General features: G+C 43.0%; 1 protein-coding gene across 3 annotated transcripts in view; it reads right to left on the bottom strand.

Moving 5' to 3' along the window:
- Positions 1-16,293, bottom strand: part of PPP2R2D (protein phosphatase 2 regulatory subunit Bdelta) — a 34,885-nt gene extending 18,592 nt beyond the window's left edge. The window contains exons 1-2 of one of the 3 annotated variants that reach the window (XM_081189500.1): positions 16,143-16,293; positions 15,843-15,932 (exon numbers count right to left, since the gene is read on the bottom strand). In XM_081189500.1, coding sequence (XP_081045626.1) covers positions 15,843-15,932; positions 16,143-16,149 — 97 coding nt within the window. In that variant the 5' untranslated portion in view covers positions 16,150-16,293. Of the gene's footprint in view, positions 1-9,510; positions 9,522-15,842; positions 15,933-16,142 lie in introns of those variants that run through there. The other 2 variants (XM_081189501.1, XM_081189502.1) reach the window with 2 other exon arrangements.
- Positions 16,294-16,365: the final 72 nt, after the last annotated feature.

Raw genomic sequence — 16,365 nt, 5'->3', positions numbered from 1 at the left:
GCTGCCGTAGCACAATTTCTGTTCTCACCCTGAAGCAAAGTTCTTAACCTGAAGCACTATTTCTGGGTTAGTGGAGTCTGTAACCTGAAGCGTATGTAACCCGAGGTACCACTGTAGTTATCATATATATGCTGTGGGGCAGGGAGGCTTGCATGAATCTAAATGTATGTCATTAAGTGTCTCTCAAACCAAAGGGACAAGCCAATATATGACTGCCCCCCATCCACCAAAACAGGCATAGATATTGCTGGGGAACCAGCATTGTAGCTATGTATGATAACTGGGCAGTTCCACATTTGTGAGATCCTGTGCTGGTAGAGGCTAGGAAACAAGGATTTGCAACCACTAAGTTGTCAAACACAGCTTCAGTTTGGTAAAGGATATTTTGCATCAGAGAAGGGCACAGAGAAGAGAGTGCTTCCTTTGCCACTCACTTTCTTCTCCTTCATGCCAGGGATCCAAAACTGCACTTGTAAGTAACATGGTCGGAAAACTTAAAACATGGGTGGGACTAAGAGACATGGGGTTATGTCTCTTATCCATGCTGTAAATGGCCTCTTCAAGAGGATTTTTTTTAAGAGCAATAGATCAGAGAATTCCAGGCTGAAGCAAAAAATGCAATTTGGCCTCAAGTGCCACTAGCTGGTTTCTCAAGCTAAGATTTGACAACCAGTTTTGAGGTTTTTGAACACCTGCATTCTAAGAAGGCAGCAAGCTTTGTCAATGAGCCCAGATCCACCTTGGAGCAAATTCCCAGCATTCCCAATGCACATCTTCTACATCAAAGTGCAACAATAGTTGAACCTCACCCATAGAGAGTGGGGAGGATATACCATATTTTTTGCTCTATAAGACTTTTTCCCTCCTAAAAAGCAAGGGAAAATGTGTGTGCGTCTTATGGAGCGAATGCAGGCTGCACAGCTATCCCAGAAGTCAGAACAGCAAGAGGGATCGCTGCTTTCGCTGCGCAGCAATTCCTCTTGCTGTTCTGGCTTCTGGGATTCAGAATTTTTTTTTGTTTTCCTCCTCCAAAAACTAGGTGCGTCTTGTGGTCTGGTGCGTCTTATAGAGCAAAAAAAAAGGTAGCGATGAGGCGAATGTGCAATAAACTAGTGTTCCTCAAGGCTCTGAGCACCAAGCAAAGAAGATTAGATTGAACAGACCACTTGCTCTTCCGGCATAGTTCTACTAGAACTATGGTGAAAGGAAATTCAATAGTGATATAGAATGTTGTACCAATACTGTAACTACTCAGCTTTGGCGCAAGCCCATAACACATGAGCTAGCCACACATCCACCAACTCAGGTTCAAGACCTGATACACTATTTTGCAATCTTCTTTTCCAGATGGTACTAGACATGTACAACTTATTTTAGAGAAAACATTAATTTTCCGCAACTGCTATACCTTCCCATAAGATACTGAAAATAATGACCCAAGAGATTCTAACCACTAAGCATTTTGACAACAAATGCTTTCCCTTTACAGGGAAAACTTAGGTGCTTGAATGCAAATGAACCATTTAGAAAGATTTTATATGTGAATTTTTGTGAGCAAGTTATAATCACTTCTATTCTTAGACAGCCTCTAACTAGAGTGATATGGGAAGCTATGTTAGCATACAACTACAAATAGCAAATTAAGGCTCCTACATTAACAGCATCTATGCACAAACAAAAACTAAAGATTAAGCATAAGACAAAAAGTCCCTTCAAAACAAAGTAATCCAGATCTTGTAATTTAAAAAATAAACTCAAAACACAGTCATTGAATTATAACAATCAGACAAGACCTCTTATTGTGGTGCTTTATTCAAGCACCTGGGAAATATTTTTATACCCAGTTTGCTTAAAGCCTTGTGTTTGCCTGCATATAGCTATAAATGGTTTACTATCAGCTGAATGGAAAGGTTAAGCTGCACAGATGGACCTCTTGAAGCAATTGTTTTCCGCTATAAAAACATCCCCTCTTTTCCAACAGCACGAATTCAGCAACCAAGACAAAATACACACTTATAATTTTGCCAGAGATTCCAAGAGAACACAGAAGAACCCAGTAAGCAATCTTGTCCTATTATCTGGGAGCAGTTTCATACCACCATGGTAATGTCATACGACACATAACATTAATCAGGCCACCTGACTTTCTTATGTATGGAACTAAAAGTTGCCTTGTTCAGAAAACCCTTTGAAGCACATTTTTATTGATGAACTAGATTATGTTCCTTCAGAAGCGCCAACAGGATTGTCTAGGCACAGTACACTGTATGCATATTGGGTCTCCAATCCCACCCATCAAAGGTCTGCATTTGTTTTGTATCATATATGCAAATGTATGCCCTATTTTGTGGGTAGGACAGAGGGCACAAACATGTGTCAGGGGCCACAAACAAGAAATAAGACGTCTGACAATGTCATCAGATGAAGTTTTCCCATAACTGCATTTCTATGCTAGAAAAGGCTTAACTTATATCTTTAAACCAGAGTTAGAAAAAGCCTTTGCTATTGTATTTTGCTTTTGGAGGCAACACGATTGGCCAATCACTGATACACTAAAATCCCTGTATGTCCCAAATATATGTTGTGGGCAATAACATGCAACCAGGAAGACATTATTTTCCACATATTTTAACAATTATTTGAATTATCAACATTACGTTAACTATTATAAACACCACAAAATGTATCATTTAGCATACATTTTACAAACATAGGTGCCATAGTTCATGGAATTCTGTCTAGAAGCTATTTTGGAAAATTGCTTCCACAAACTTATGTTAATCTGTGCATGATGACTACCCATTTTCTTCTTATTCCAAACCATGTCCTCTATGTCATTGAAGTGTAACTTGCTTTAATTATTTTTCAACAGAAGTCTACCACAAGGTCATAATTAGGTGGCACCTCCACAACAGATGGACCTGGCATAGAACTATTTTTGGTCCTGCAGATAAGTGCTCATCAAAGAGAAGGTTCAGCACAGCTCTTGAATAGAGCTGGGTGATCAACATACAATCAATATATCACAAGGTTTTCAACGTTGTGATATATCATCAGCTAAACATCACAATATGCCGATATATCACAATGTCTGAAATAAGGATGAAGCTATGTAGAGTAATTGTCATGCTTCATTGTTTTTCCCACATCGTGATTTTTGCATAGCATGTACACACACATTCACAAAATATTTCCAGGTCAAAAATCATGAAACTGACATCATGATATAGACTTCAGACCAGTTTGGGACAATATGTCGATAACCCAGTCCTACCCTTGGTTCCAGTTCTGATAGGAAGACTGAAACGCCAATCAATTATAGGAAAATGTACCTTTTTTGTAGGATGCTAGTATCAAACCTTTTTTGTTTGGATTCAGTGTCAATCTGTTACCTCTTCTCCACATGGCTACATCTTTCCACATATTCAGAACAGATAGGGTTGCCCTATGTCCTCTTTTTCCATGACATGTCCTCTTTTTCAGGGGTAAAATCTGAGGCAAATTGCATCATAGCATCCTCTTTTTTGCTCTTCAAAATATGGCAACCCTAAATAGCAGCACCTCAATGTTTAGTAATTAAAGCAAGGAGTTGGGTGTCATCTGCATACTGATGGCACCTCACTCCAAAAAGGTTGATGTTCTTTCTCAGAAGCTTCATTAAGATGTTAGCAAAACTGGCACTGAACCCTTTGAAATTCCACAAACCAATATCTAGGAGGCAATTCCACAATCTAATCCCCCGAATCCCTAATAATCACTGGTTGGACACTGTTTCTGCCTGTTCCTGTTTTGCTGCAAATTAAAATTCCCATGGGACATTAAAACATGACCTGTAAGCCTGTTGTATATGCTATTTTTTCTAATGTTCCCGCATTAGTGTTCCCATGAAGATACAACCCTCTTTATATTAAAATAAATAGCAAATACTAACACATTTGCTTTCAAGACACTTGAAGGGAAGCATGGAATATCTGCAAGGTATGGTGAACACTAATGCTGAGGCAATGGAGGGGCACATGTTTTGCTCTGGAAATGTTCCCAATACGGAAGATTACCTGATGACTGTATAAGCAATGTTATCCACAAGTAATGCATGAAAAACTATTTATATACACTTCATAACTTTTGCACTGTATGTTCACTTTTTCTACAGGATGCTTTTGCTACATGTGGATCCTTACCAGTCTTTTTGAGACTATCATCCTGATTCAAACTTTGGCAAAAAGTTTAATAGCTAGCGCCCCAAATCCTTAAATTAGAATGCAAACATCTTATTGGGATGTTTAAGTGTTACATCTGTTTGTCTCTCAAAAATGAGGACAATTCTAAGCTAAAGTCCATTGAATTTACTAGCTATTTAGATCAGTTAAGGTAAAAGTAGTTCCCAAGTAACAAAACATACAACAGCTACTCAACATATTTCCTGTTCACTTGGTGGCCTAAGTAGGTTTGAATGCCTGTGATGTTTCAGAAAGTTAAAATACCTATACCTGCTAAATTCTATAAGCAATATACTGATTTTGCTAACATTTTTAGATTTAGACCTTTAGTTTCTTCAGTTACTTATTTTCAATACTCAGGTCTAATCCATTTTTAACAATATGACAAAATATAACAATCATTTATACTTTTAAGATTTTCAAAGATTAGGCATATATCTTCTCAATAGCCAGCAAAAGGTTATAAGAATCAGTCGTGACAAGACAGCATGGTAGTACTATATTTTGTTTCTAGGCCACATTACAGCATTGAAGGAATTAATCAATAGCTTGCCAAATCAGCGATAGAAGAAAGGTGAGGATCCGTCAGATCAGCACTGCTGTTCTTCTGTCTCTAAGCAGAAAGTCAGTCAGCAACATTGCTTTGACCTTAAATGCCCTGTGCCTGTATTTAGACACATGAGGGAGGTTTGGTAGTAGGAATAAGTTGCCTGCATGAAATGAACTTTCATATTTGATTTTGCTTCAAACTAAGCTCATAATCCTGGAGCTGTGCATTGGTGTACTAGATAGGGTTTCTGTGCCTTCAACTATCCACAAAAAAATACAATGAACTGATGGCTTGGTCAACCCTTTACTGCACAGAAACATGAAGGCAGGAGTACAACCTGAGTGTACTATTTTTTTCTTTTCTTATTATAGTATGATAATCATTCGGAAGCTTTTCTTACTACATATAAATTATCTGATTTTTTAAAACCATCTTTTGAAAGGAGGCACTGTGGACCTAACATATAGGGCATGATCCTGGGAAGCACATGAACCCCAGTAAATTACTGATAAGTATCCCTATCAATTCCTGTCACACAGCTTTATGTAAATTCTGAATGGTAACCAGTTAAAAACATACTGGATTTTTTTGATCAGTTGGACTAGATGAACTTGAGGTTATTTCTAACTCTTTGATTTTTATTATTTGGTTCTAAACAACTCTTTAAATGCATAAGTTTTGAAAAATCATGCCATGGGATGGTTTGGCATAGGAACTGCAATTTTGCCAAAGAAAATAAGCAGAATGACCAGCAGTACACATATTTCCTTGAGTCTTCCAAATGCAGTACAATTTTTCAGAAGGTAAGGTATAGCAGGAGTCCCTTCAATCTTCTTTTCTCTACACCACCCATGCACAGACAGGAAGACCCCAACCTCTCTGCATATGCCAGAGGACTTGAGGGAGGGCCTGATGGTGACAACAAATAATAGCTTGCTTTTTAAGCAAGTTAGACCACTTGCTTATAGCAATGGTCTTAAAGCACTTTGAACCATGCAGTTAGGAAGAAACTCTGCAGTGCAGGATTACAGGCATGAGTGCCAAGACATCTGCTCAGCTGAAAATGAGTTTGCTGAAAAATCAAAGTTGCTTCTATATGGAATTAGTCACATCCTTCAAATGTAAAACCAGAGAATCTAGTGTTGCTAATAAGAAAGATGGTTTGAAATGAGTACTTTCCTGTAGCACCTTAAAGACCAACTAAGTTAGTTCTTGGTATAAGCTTTCGCGTGCATGCACACTTCTTCAGATACACTGAAACAGAAGTTGCCAGAAGTTGCATGCACACGAAAGCTTATACCAAGAACTAACTTAGTTGGTCTTTAAGGTGCTACAGGAAGGAATTTTTTTATTTTGACTATGGCAGACCAACACGGCTACCTATCTGTAACTGAAATGAGCACGTTTCTCAAAATATTATGCCTCTTGGAGCATGTCTTATGTGATATGGTACATTCTTGTATAGCTTAGGGATTCAATTTCTTGCTTGCCTGAAGTAGTGGTTTCCCCTGGCTGGATAGACATGCATCAGCAGATGGCTCCTCCCCTCCATCCACTTTTCATCACCAGTGTGTATAGGAGCCTGCATGCACAGCCACAATATTTATGTTTTTGAATCCCCTGAATCTGTTTTATTTCTTTTTACATACTTTTCTGTTTTAATACCGTTTTATTGATTTTAGGCTATAGTTTTGTTTTAACAAATGTGTTTATACTGTACACAGTGTACACCACTTTGGGATTTTAAAGATAAGGAGCAGTTTGGAAATGCTTTAAAATAAATAAATAGAATTGCTACAGTGCTATTTCTCAAGATGGGAGAAAGCACAACAGGGTTTTGCCATCTACATTAGCAACGTTTAAAGGGTGGACAGGTCCAAATGCACCAGTCCTACCATACTGTGTGGCAAAGAACACAGCAAAGGCAAAATTAATGGTGTGCAGCATGTACTAAGTGCTGACAATGTACGTAGGGAGAGAGGGAGTGGGTAAGTGATGGGGCAAGAAAGGAAAATTCTGCAAAGCTCAGTTACTATGTTGAGGATCAAGTCAGTTTACATATCTGGTTGATACAAAGCTTCAAAATCAAAAGCATTTTTAAAGTTGTTATGCACAACATTGGGATAAGGAAGCAACATTGATCAACCCCCCCCCAAAAAAATGTTTTTTAGTTAAAATATAAGCAAAAGTGATATTTAACCATACAATCCTTAACATGTCTACAGAGAACTATGCCCCACCAAGTTCAATGGGCTATTCTAAGGTGTATACAGTGGTACCTTGCAAGACGAATGCCTCGCAAGACGGAAAACTCGCTAGACGAAAGGGTTTTTGGTTTTTTGAGTTGCTTCGCAAGACGATTTTCCCTATGGGCTTGCTTCCTTTTTCTTAAAACCGTTAATACAGTTGTGACTTGACTTCGAGGAGCAACTCATAGCACGCGGTGTGGTAGCCTTTTTTGAGGTTTTCGAAGACTTTGGTGATTTTTGAAGCTTTCCCAAAACTTTTCCGACACCGTGCTTCGCAAGACGAAAAAAATCGCAAGACGACAAAACTCGCAGAACGAATTAATTTCGTCTTGCGAGGCACCACTGTATATGATTGCAGCCTCATTTACCAAAATATCTTGCTATACTCAAATCAGCACTTTCGAGACCATTATTATTCTAATAGCTCCACATCTTTCTGTACCAGATCAATACAAAATAAGTGGCATGTGAGATCATTTCAATAAATGCCTTGAAATTTTCACTTATTTAAGGCTACACATACCGTATTTTTTGCTCCATAAGACACACTTTTTTCCTCCTAAAAAGTAAGGGGAAATGCAGGCTGCGCAGCTATCGCTGAAGCCAGCACAGCAAGAGCGAGAGCTGCACAGCGCTTCTGGGTTGCTGGCTTCCTGGCTTCAGCAATAGCTGCACAGCTTGCTCTGGCTTTTCAGGGAGGTGGGATAAGGGACAGAGGGCAGCCCATCAGTCCCTTCTTCCACCTTCTGGAAAAGTCAGCAAGAGCCACTTTATCTATAAAGAGCCGCACCAAGCGAGCATGTCTGCGGCTCTTGCTGGCTTTTCTTGTTTTCCTCCTCTAAAAACTAGGTGCGTATTATGGTCGGGTGGCGTCTTATAGAGTGAAAAATACGGTAATTCATAAGAATGCATTTAAACACTCCCAAACACCGATTCGTTACCAGTAGTGATATTTCAGCACAAAAACAGCATCATAAAATAAAAGTATAAAGTTCATTATAGCCTATCTAAATTTCAAGTTTAAAGGATATTATTAAGTCACAGCAGGATATGGTGCGGTCTATCAACTTGCAGCCAATGGGAAGCCGGCCACTGTTGTGGAAGGCGGTCCCCGCTCTGTTCTGCGCCGGTTTAGCACAGCGCATGGGAGCCGACCGACCGGCAGGGGTGCATGGTCCAGTTAAAAGACCCCTTAGGTTGCCAACCCCTGCCTTAAGGGCAGCTTCACACAATATATAATGGCTGTGTTTGGACGTTCACATGTCAGCTTAATAAGTCATTAAAATTTGTGAACTTCATACTGTGGCTTGTTTCTGAGCCATTAACAACACTTTGTCAGTTCAAACAAAGCCAGAAATGATAGTTAATCTCAGATTTCCTTGTTTATTTGCTCACTTGTGCAAGGAAAGGAACAAAGGGGCTGATGCACACCCACCAGTCTATTACTCATCTTGATTAATTAAGCAGGTACAAGCATCCAAAACTGTCCAATATGTGTTTACAACAGTATGTACAGACAACAGGGAACTATAATCCATAATTCCCAGTTCCATAGTACAGTACAGGCGACTCCCCACTTATGAAGAGTTACATTCCAGGGCCCCGCATGCATAAGTGGGGAGCCTACTGCAGTACATACAGCTTCCAGCCCAACAGCTGTTGAATGGGTTAGCACAGCAGCAGTGAGAGCTCCTGCATACCATTTCAAAGCCCCTGGAGTGTTTTTTTCTGGACTTTTGGCTCACTGATGTCCTGTTCAGGCTCTGGGGAGGGTTTCCTTGTGAGCCACAAGGACTTTCCAGCTCTCTCACCGTTTTAGGTTAGTTATTTGTTGGCACCACGCATACACGTGGCCACACGCGAAGTTGATCGCACACAAGTTGGGGAATGCCTGTATTGTTATAAAAATATAGTACCCTCAATTTGATGGGTACTTTACAGAGTAAAGACAAGACTTTGGCCTGGAGAAAAAAATTCTGTATTATTTCTTCAAGTAGCAGAAAGTCAACAGTCAGGAGAGAAATCAAGGCTCGCATTACGCTACAAGAAACTGACAGGAAAATAAAAATGTTACGAACAGGGAGATGACACATTCTTGTCCAATCTTCTCACCCAGCATTGCCTACCTATATGGAGTTATGGTGGAATGTATAGTACACATGAATGCCAGTGCTGAAAACACTATATATTAGGTTCTGATGCAAAAATGTGTTCCTAAAATCTGAATTAATATAGGTCTTATAGGATGAATTTATGTGTTGTTCAGAGGGAGAAGATGGTTGCATAACTTAGAAGCCTATTTTCTACACATATAAATAAAATACACACCTCCATACATTGTGTGATTAGTGCAAAAGCTAGAAGGAAGTTAGTAATGTAATTTTCACCTCGGGGGTATCACTATTAAGATGGCATTTCACAAATATATGAATAAAAAATTACAGGCCTCATTTTCTAAAACTATTATAGGTACAGTCCTATCCACACTTACCTGGAAGCAAGTTCCTTTAAAATCCATGGTATTTAAGTAAAAATAAAATAAAATTGGATAGGGTATAAGAACAGAAAGGAAAACATGTTACAGACATATCAGGATTCTATTAACTGTGATACTGTGAAATGCAAGCAACTACTTGCATGTGTTTGGAGTACTCTGATCTACAACATTTTAATTTTAATCCTGAAAAACTGGTTAAGTTCTCAAATGTGCTGCCTGAATGTCAGTTTTCTTTTTAGCATATAATTTTGTTGATAGTTTTGCTTATGCCCAGTGCAGAAAATTGTTATTTTTAAGATTAGTTGCATAACTCTCTATACTGCCTTATCTCTAAAGATTATAAAATGTTATTGACAAAACAGCAAAAACATACTATCATCAATTATAGTGCCCTTCTTTGGGGCCCAACAACCTAAATGCAATTTCTTTTACATAGCTTCTTGAACAAGTTGTTTCAAAAATAGTGGTAAGGGAAATGGAAGCAAGATGTGAAAGTATGTCCAAATAAACAAGGACAAAAATTAGAGCTGAGATGCTGGTTAAGTGAATTTGTTATCTGGCTATGGTCAAATATTTTCAAATATTCCATAAAATAAAACATGCCCTTGTACATGTAGTATAGTATATTCCGATATACTAATATAACATGCACACAACCCACATTTAATAGCAGGTTTGTCCTATTCTGCACTCCAATGTGGTTCTAACCTCTCTTCTCTAAATTAAGCCACGCTAACTTTTATAGTCATGTGATGGGTCACAATGCCCAGGAGTAGGAAATACTGCAAACTGTTATGGAAACAATGAGGCTTCCACATGATCTGGAAGGGTGTCTATAAAGTTTGAGAGGGACTGGAGCCTTCCAGAGAAGAGTAATTTTGATATAAGCGCAATATTCTTTCTTCCTTGAGACTGTTCTGAAAAATTAATGTGGACAGTAGATGGCAAATTACCCACTTTTTAAAACCAATTGCCAATCTTATAAAAAAAAATTCTCATCAGCGAGTAGTTAGAAATTTATTTTCTCACAACAAAAATAAGTATACTGCAACAACTGTTTCAAAACAGGATAAACTGATATGCACTGCAGTCATTTATTACCATGAGCAAGAAAGTTTTAAGACTAAACATATGATCAAGGTATTTAGGTAAAATTTTAGTGCCGTTAATTTATACTATAAATTCCCACCTGGTGCAAGACCAGGTATTTTATTCATGTAAAATGTATGAGGCTTGGGATTGCGACCGTGGAGGGGCGAGGGAGGTATGGCGGTGGGGGCAGATGTTATAGGCGAAGGGGATCGAGATATGGATATGCTCGTACCCCTTCCAATCTGCGCCCCATCCCGAGAGACGAGGGTAGGGTGAGCAAGGATTACTCACCTCCTTCACTGGTGTTGTGCAATGCCAGGTCTATAGGCAACAAAACTGCTACCCTGCGAGATTTCTTTATCTCGCAGGGAGTTGACCTGGCTTGTGTGACGGAGACCTGGGTGCGCGAAGGGGTAACTGTTACCTTACGAGAGATGGCGCCCCCGGGTTTCTCCGTCCTCCACCAGTCACGGACTGTGGGCCGGGGGGGAGGGGTGGCAGTATTAATCCGGGAAGACTGTTCTTTCAGGGCTCTACCATCGCCATCGATCCCCGGCATTGAATGTGTTGGCCTAGTGTGGGGCTCCGAGGAGAGCTTGGCTGTCTGGCTGGTGTACCGGCCACCTAGCGCACCAGCAGCCACCCTGTCAGGCCTGCTGGAGGCGGTGGCAGGCTGGGCCTTGGAGTTCCCTAACCTATTGGTATTGGGAGACTTCAACTTCCACGCTGATGCCACTCCCTCCTCACAGGCTCTGGACCTGGTGTCTTCCATGGCGACACTAGGGCTCTCCCAGTTTGTTTCGGGCCCCACACATCAAGCAGGCCACACGCTGGATTTGATCTTTGGCGCCGGTATAGATGTGATCATGTCTCCTTCGATGAAGGTGCCATGGTCTGATCACTACGCTCTGAAAGCCAGGATTGACTTTCCACCCCCACCCTGCTTAGGTGGCGAGCCGATTTGGGCTCGCCCGCGGAGGCTGATGGACCCGGAGAGATTCCGTCAAGCCTTGCGGGACCTTGCTCCCCCTGGCGACTCATTGACTGAGCTTGTTGAGGGCTGGAATACCCAGCTCCTGGCAGCCATCGATGAGATCGCACCTAAGCGCCCTCTGCGACCCCGCAGAAACCGGGCTCCCTGGTTTACCGAGGAGCTTCGGAAAATGAAGCGGGACCTCAGACGGCTAGAGCGAGTATGGCGGGGTGCCCGTGACGGAGCCTCAAGAACATCTTATAGGGTTTTTATGAAAACCTATGAGATGGCAGTGAAGGCTGCTAAGAAGTCTTACTTCTCGGCCTCCATTGCATCCGCTAGCTCTCGCCCGGCGCAATTATTTAGTATAATTCGGTCTTTAACGTCCCTTGAAGGACAGCCAAATTTAAATAACAATCTGACACACAGCTGTGAGGCATTTGCGAGCTTTTTTGCGGAGAAGGTCCTGTTGCTCCGCCATGACCTCCCTGCCAATTTGGATACAATAAAGGAACTGGAGGCCCCTCGACTGTCCTCGGGTCCAGTATTGGACCACTTTGACCGGATATCTCCAGCCGATGTGGACAGATTCCTCCAAGCTGGAAAGCCCACCACCTGTCCTCTTGACCCGTGCCCGTCATGGCTGATTAGAGCGTGTCCAGACGAGGTGCGGGGCCCCCTGGGGGATATCATCAATTTGTCCCTTGGCACCGGGATATTCCCAGGGGAACTGAAGGAGGCGGTGGTGCGTCCGCTCTTAAAGAAAACATCATTAGATCCCTCAGATCTATCCAATTACCGCCCGGTCTCGAATCTCCCATTCCTGGGTAAGGTGATTGAGAGAGCGGTTGCTGAACAGCTTGGTAGGTTTCTGGATGAAACATCTGCTCTGGACCCATTCCAGTCCGGCTTCCGCGCTGGTCATGGGACCGAGACGGCTCTGGTCGCCCTAACAGATGATCTCCGCAGGCAGCTGGATCGAGGCGGGTCAGGGCTGCTGATTCTTCTAGATCTGTCAGCAGCCTTTGACATGGTCGATCACGAACTCCTGGACCACCGCCTTGCCGACGTGGGGATTCAGGGCACAGTCCTTCAATGGCTGCGCTCGTTTCTCTCTGGTCGGGGACAGAGGGTGGCGCTTGGGGGGGAATTGTCATCACGCCACTCCTTGGTGTGTGGAGTGCCTCAGGGTGCAATTCTCTCCCCGATGCTTTTTAACATCTTTATGCGCCCCCTCGCCCAGCTTGTCCGGAGTTTTGGGCTGGGTTGCCATCAGTATGCTGATGACACCCAACTCTATCTGTTGATGGATGGCCATCCTGACTCGGCCCCAGACACACTGACCAGATGTCTGGAAGCTGTGGCTGGATGGTTACGTGGGAGCCGGTTGAAGTTAAATCCTTCGAAGACAGAGGTCCTCTGGCTGGGGCGGGACGATATGGGATCGAGGGGGCAACTCCCATCTCTTGCGGGGGTGCAATTAGTGCCAGCATCGTCCGTTAAGAGTTTGGGTGTAATCTTCGATACCTCCCTCTCTATGGAGTCGCAGATTACAGCTATAACAAAGGCGGCATTTTTTCATCTCCGCCAAGCTAAGCAGTTGGCCCCTTATCTCTCTCGTCCTGACCTAGCCACTGTGATCCATGCGACGGTCACCTCCAGACTGGATTATTGTAACTCGCTCTACGTGGGGCTGCCCTTGAGACTGACCCAGAAACTCCAGCGGGTGCAGAATGCCGCGGCGAGACTCCTTATGGGGTCTTCGCTGCGAGAGCACATTCATCCGGTATTATACCAGCTGCACTGGCTCCCGGTGGAGTACAGGATCAGGTTTAAGGTGCTGGTTTTAACCTTTAAAGCCCTATACGGCCTAGGACCCTCGTACCTACGGGACCGCCTCTCCTGGTATGCCCCACAGAGAAACCTACGGTCTGCAAATAATAACATCCTCAAGGTCCCAGGCCTCAGAGAGGTTAGGCTGGCCTCAACTAGAGCCAGGGCCTTCTCGGCTGCAGCTCCAAACTGGTGGAATGCTCTGTCAAAAGAGACTAGGGCCCTGCGGGACCTGACATCTTTCCGCAGGGCCTGCAAGACAGAGTTGTTCCGCCAGGCCTTTGGTCAGGGCGCAGCCTGACTCCCTCCTCTGGCAACCTGCACATAATTCTGCTTAATTGGTTGCCATCAATTTGATTTAATTAATTTTTATAATGAAATATTTTTAGATTGTGTGATTATTTGACTGATTATTTGATTGTTGTTAGCCGCCCTGAGCCCGGCTTTGGCTGGGGAGGGCGGGATATAAATAAAATTTATTATTATTATTATTATTATTATTATTATTATTATTATTATTATAACCCCTTCCCCTTACACAAAGTAGCTAAAGACAGACACACATACTGTGGGTGTGGCTAATTGTTTCACTATAAATAGAACTCTAAATGCAACTCTCTACATAAATATTAACTGTGCTCAATATGAAAGCATGTAGACATCTTGTTACCAATGTTTAGCAGCTGGCTGCCACCCAGATACAGAACTGTGTGAAGACTATCAAATATCACTATCAAGGTTGAAAAACAATACTAGATTTAGTACACATACTGGAATTTATTTTACTACTATCCATTCTAGCACAGAACTCTTTCACATCTCACCAATAATTATTTAATGTTTCTACTACACTTATTCATAATGCTACAAGCAAACAGCAATAAAACCCACTGATGATTCAGAAGGCTTGACTATGCATAAACATCTTAATAAAACAAAGAATGGCAACTGAACCTAAGTAAGCATTAATGAAACTGTATTGCTTCTTGGAAAACATGCCACTTTCAGGAAAACAAAATAGCGGTTCAAGAAAGTGTGGAAACTGCTTATCTGCAAACCATTTTTAATTCTCTAAGTATATTATGTTAAAAGGGTCACCTATTATCAGTCTGAGTATTAGTAATCACAGAAGTTTCAGTATCTTCCTCCAAACCACACCCTTAGTTGGCCTCTCCACTCTTGTAAAGAGAAAACCCACAACTTTTGTCTTTTGAAATATTTTTAAACTACAACAAGAATACAACACAAACTCAAATTAAAATGCTTTTAAGGACAGTAGTATAAATGTTAAAAAGTCCAAAATAACCAAACTTTTAATAAGAGTGTATTTAATAAGTTTACGAATACAACCTGTACACTTTCAAAAAACAATGCAGACTCTTCATAAAACTCTAGGATACCATGGGTACCAGCCAGCTACTTTAATGAAGCAGCAACAGTTAGGCTGCAATTTTAATTACTAGGTAATAAATCAAACAGAACTTTGTAAGATTTACTTTGGAGTTAACATACTTAAGAATGAACTTTTAATGCACTTTTACAGGCTGGGCTGGTTTTTGCTACAAACTTGTTCAACCTAACCTTGGTTGATATATCATTTTTAAAAGTACACCTAAAGCTGCGCATTGCCAGAAAGAAGACTTCACATTTCTGCTGCTAAAAACTAAATTTCAGAGGAGGCTGCCTCTTCCCCTCCCTTGTATGGCTAGAATGTAGCTTGACAACCTTGACAGACTGCTCCCCACTCCCAATCCTCTTTTTTCTTTTCACTCCTCTTGTTCCACTGTCTGTCATTTCTCCCGGAACATTAAAAAAAGAAAAGGGGAAAAAAGACAGCAGTTTTCTGTACAGTGTGGAGACAGCAGAGCAAGCAGCAGCTTAGTCAGACTCTGCAATCCCCCCTACACATATTCAAAAAAAAGGGGGGGGGAGGAAGATGGTGGTGGTTTGGTTTGGGGGGTGGAGAGAAGGGAAGAACCACAAAAAGGCGAGCAAAAGGTAACACTTTCTCGAGACTAATGCTGCTTCCAGACTGAACAAGGGCCCGGGGTGTGTGGAGGGGGCACCCTTGCGGTAGGAACCAGGGTTCATCCTCAGCCCCTTCCTTCTTCCCATCCTGCGCTTGGGGACCTGCGGGATGCCTTGCAAGTGAAGGCCCATCAACCCTGCAGGAAGGTGGGGGGGAAGGTTGTTGCAGAGGAGAAGGGCCTGCAGCAACCTTGGGAGGGAGCTCCGGGACTAGCAGGAGCCTCCTCTGCCATTATTCCTCCCCCCCCCCCACCACCCCCATTGCGGGAGGTTTTTAAAGCCGGGTCGAGAGGAAGTGAGGCCTTTCGGAGGCCCTTCCTTAGGAGCCCAGGGTCATTCCGTCCCCTAAACCCACCCACCCCAAAATAATAATTAAAACAACAACCACGACCCCCTTTACCTTCCGCCACGTCTTCGTCGATCGCCCCCTTCACCTGGGAGAAGCACCACTGGAAATCGTTGCTGCCGCCTCCGCCGCCGCCGGCCACCCCTGCGAAGAGACGGGAAAGGGAAGAAATGCCTTGAGAAGCCCGACCCTCGCCTCTAGTATTGCTCTCAACCCAGGATAAATAGGCCAAAGCCTTCCAGCTCCCTCAGCCCGGCTCCCCGAGGCCTCAGGCCTGCCTCCGCCCGCCAAGACCAGGGCCACCCAAACCAGCCCCATAGCCGCTGCCTCTGGTGCGCCCCTCTCTCTCCTCACCTGCCATGTCGCGCCGTGTGTGTGGCGGGCGGAGACCGGGGCCTAGCGAAGCCCGCGTGGCAGACGTAAACCGACCGCGACCGGAAAGGGAGCCGCTACCAGCGACGCCGGTGCCCGAGCTGCTGCCGCCGCTGCCCCTGCCGCTGCTGCTGCTGCTGTGGCGGCCGCCACCGCCAGCGCCGACGCCGCCGGAGGTTTGGGGGTTTCAAAATGGCGCCCATTG

This window comes from Podarcis bocagei, assembly GCF_964188305.1.
Source record: "Podarcis bocagei genome assembly, chromosome: 4".
Classification (NCBI taxonomy): Eukaryota; Metazoa; Chordata; class Lepidosauria; order Squamata; family Lacertidae; genus Podarcis; species Podarcis bocagei.
Note: the sequence above shows the minus strand (reverse complement) of the source record. Positions and strands in the feature narration are given on the sequence as shown.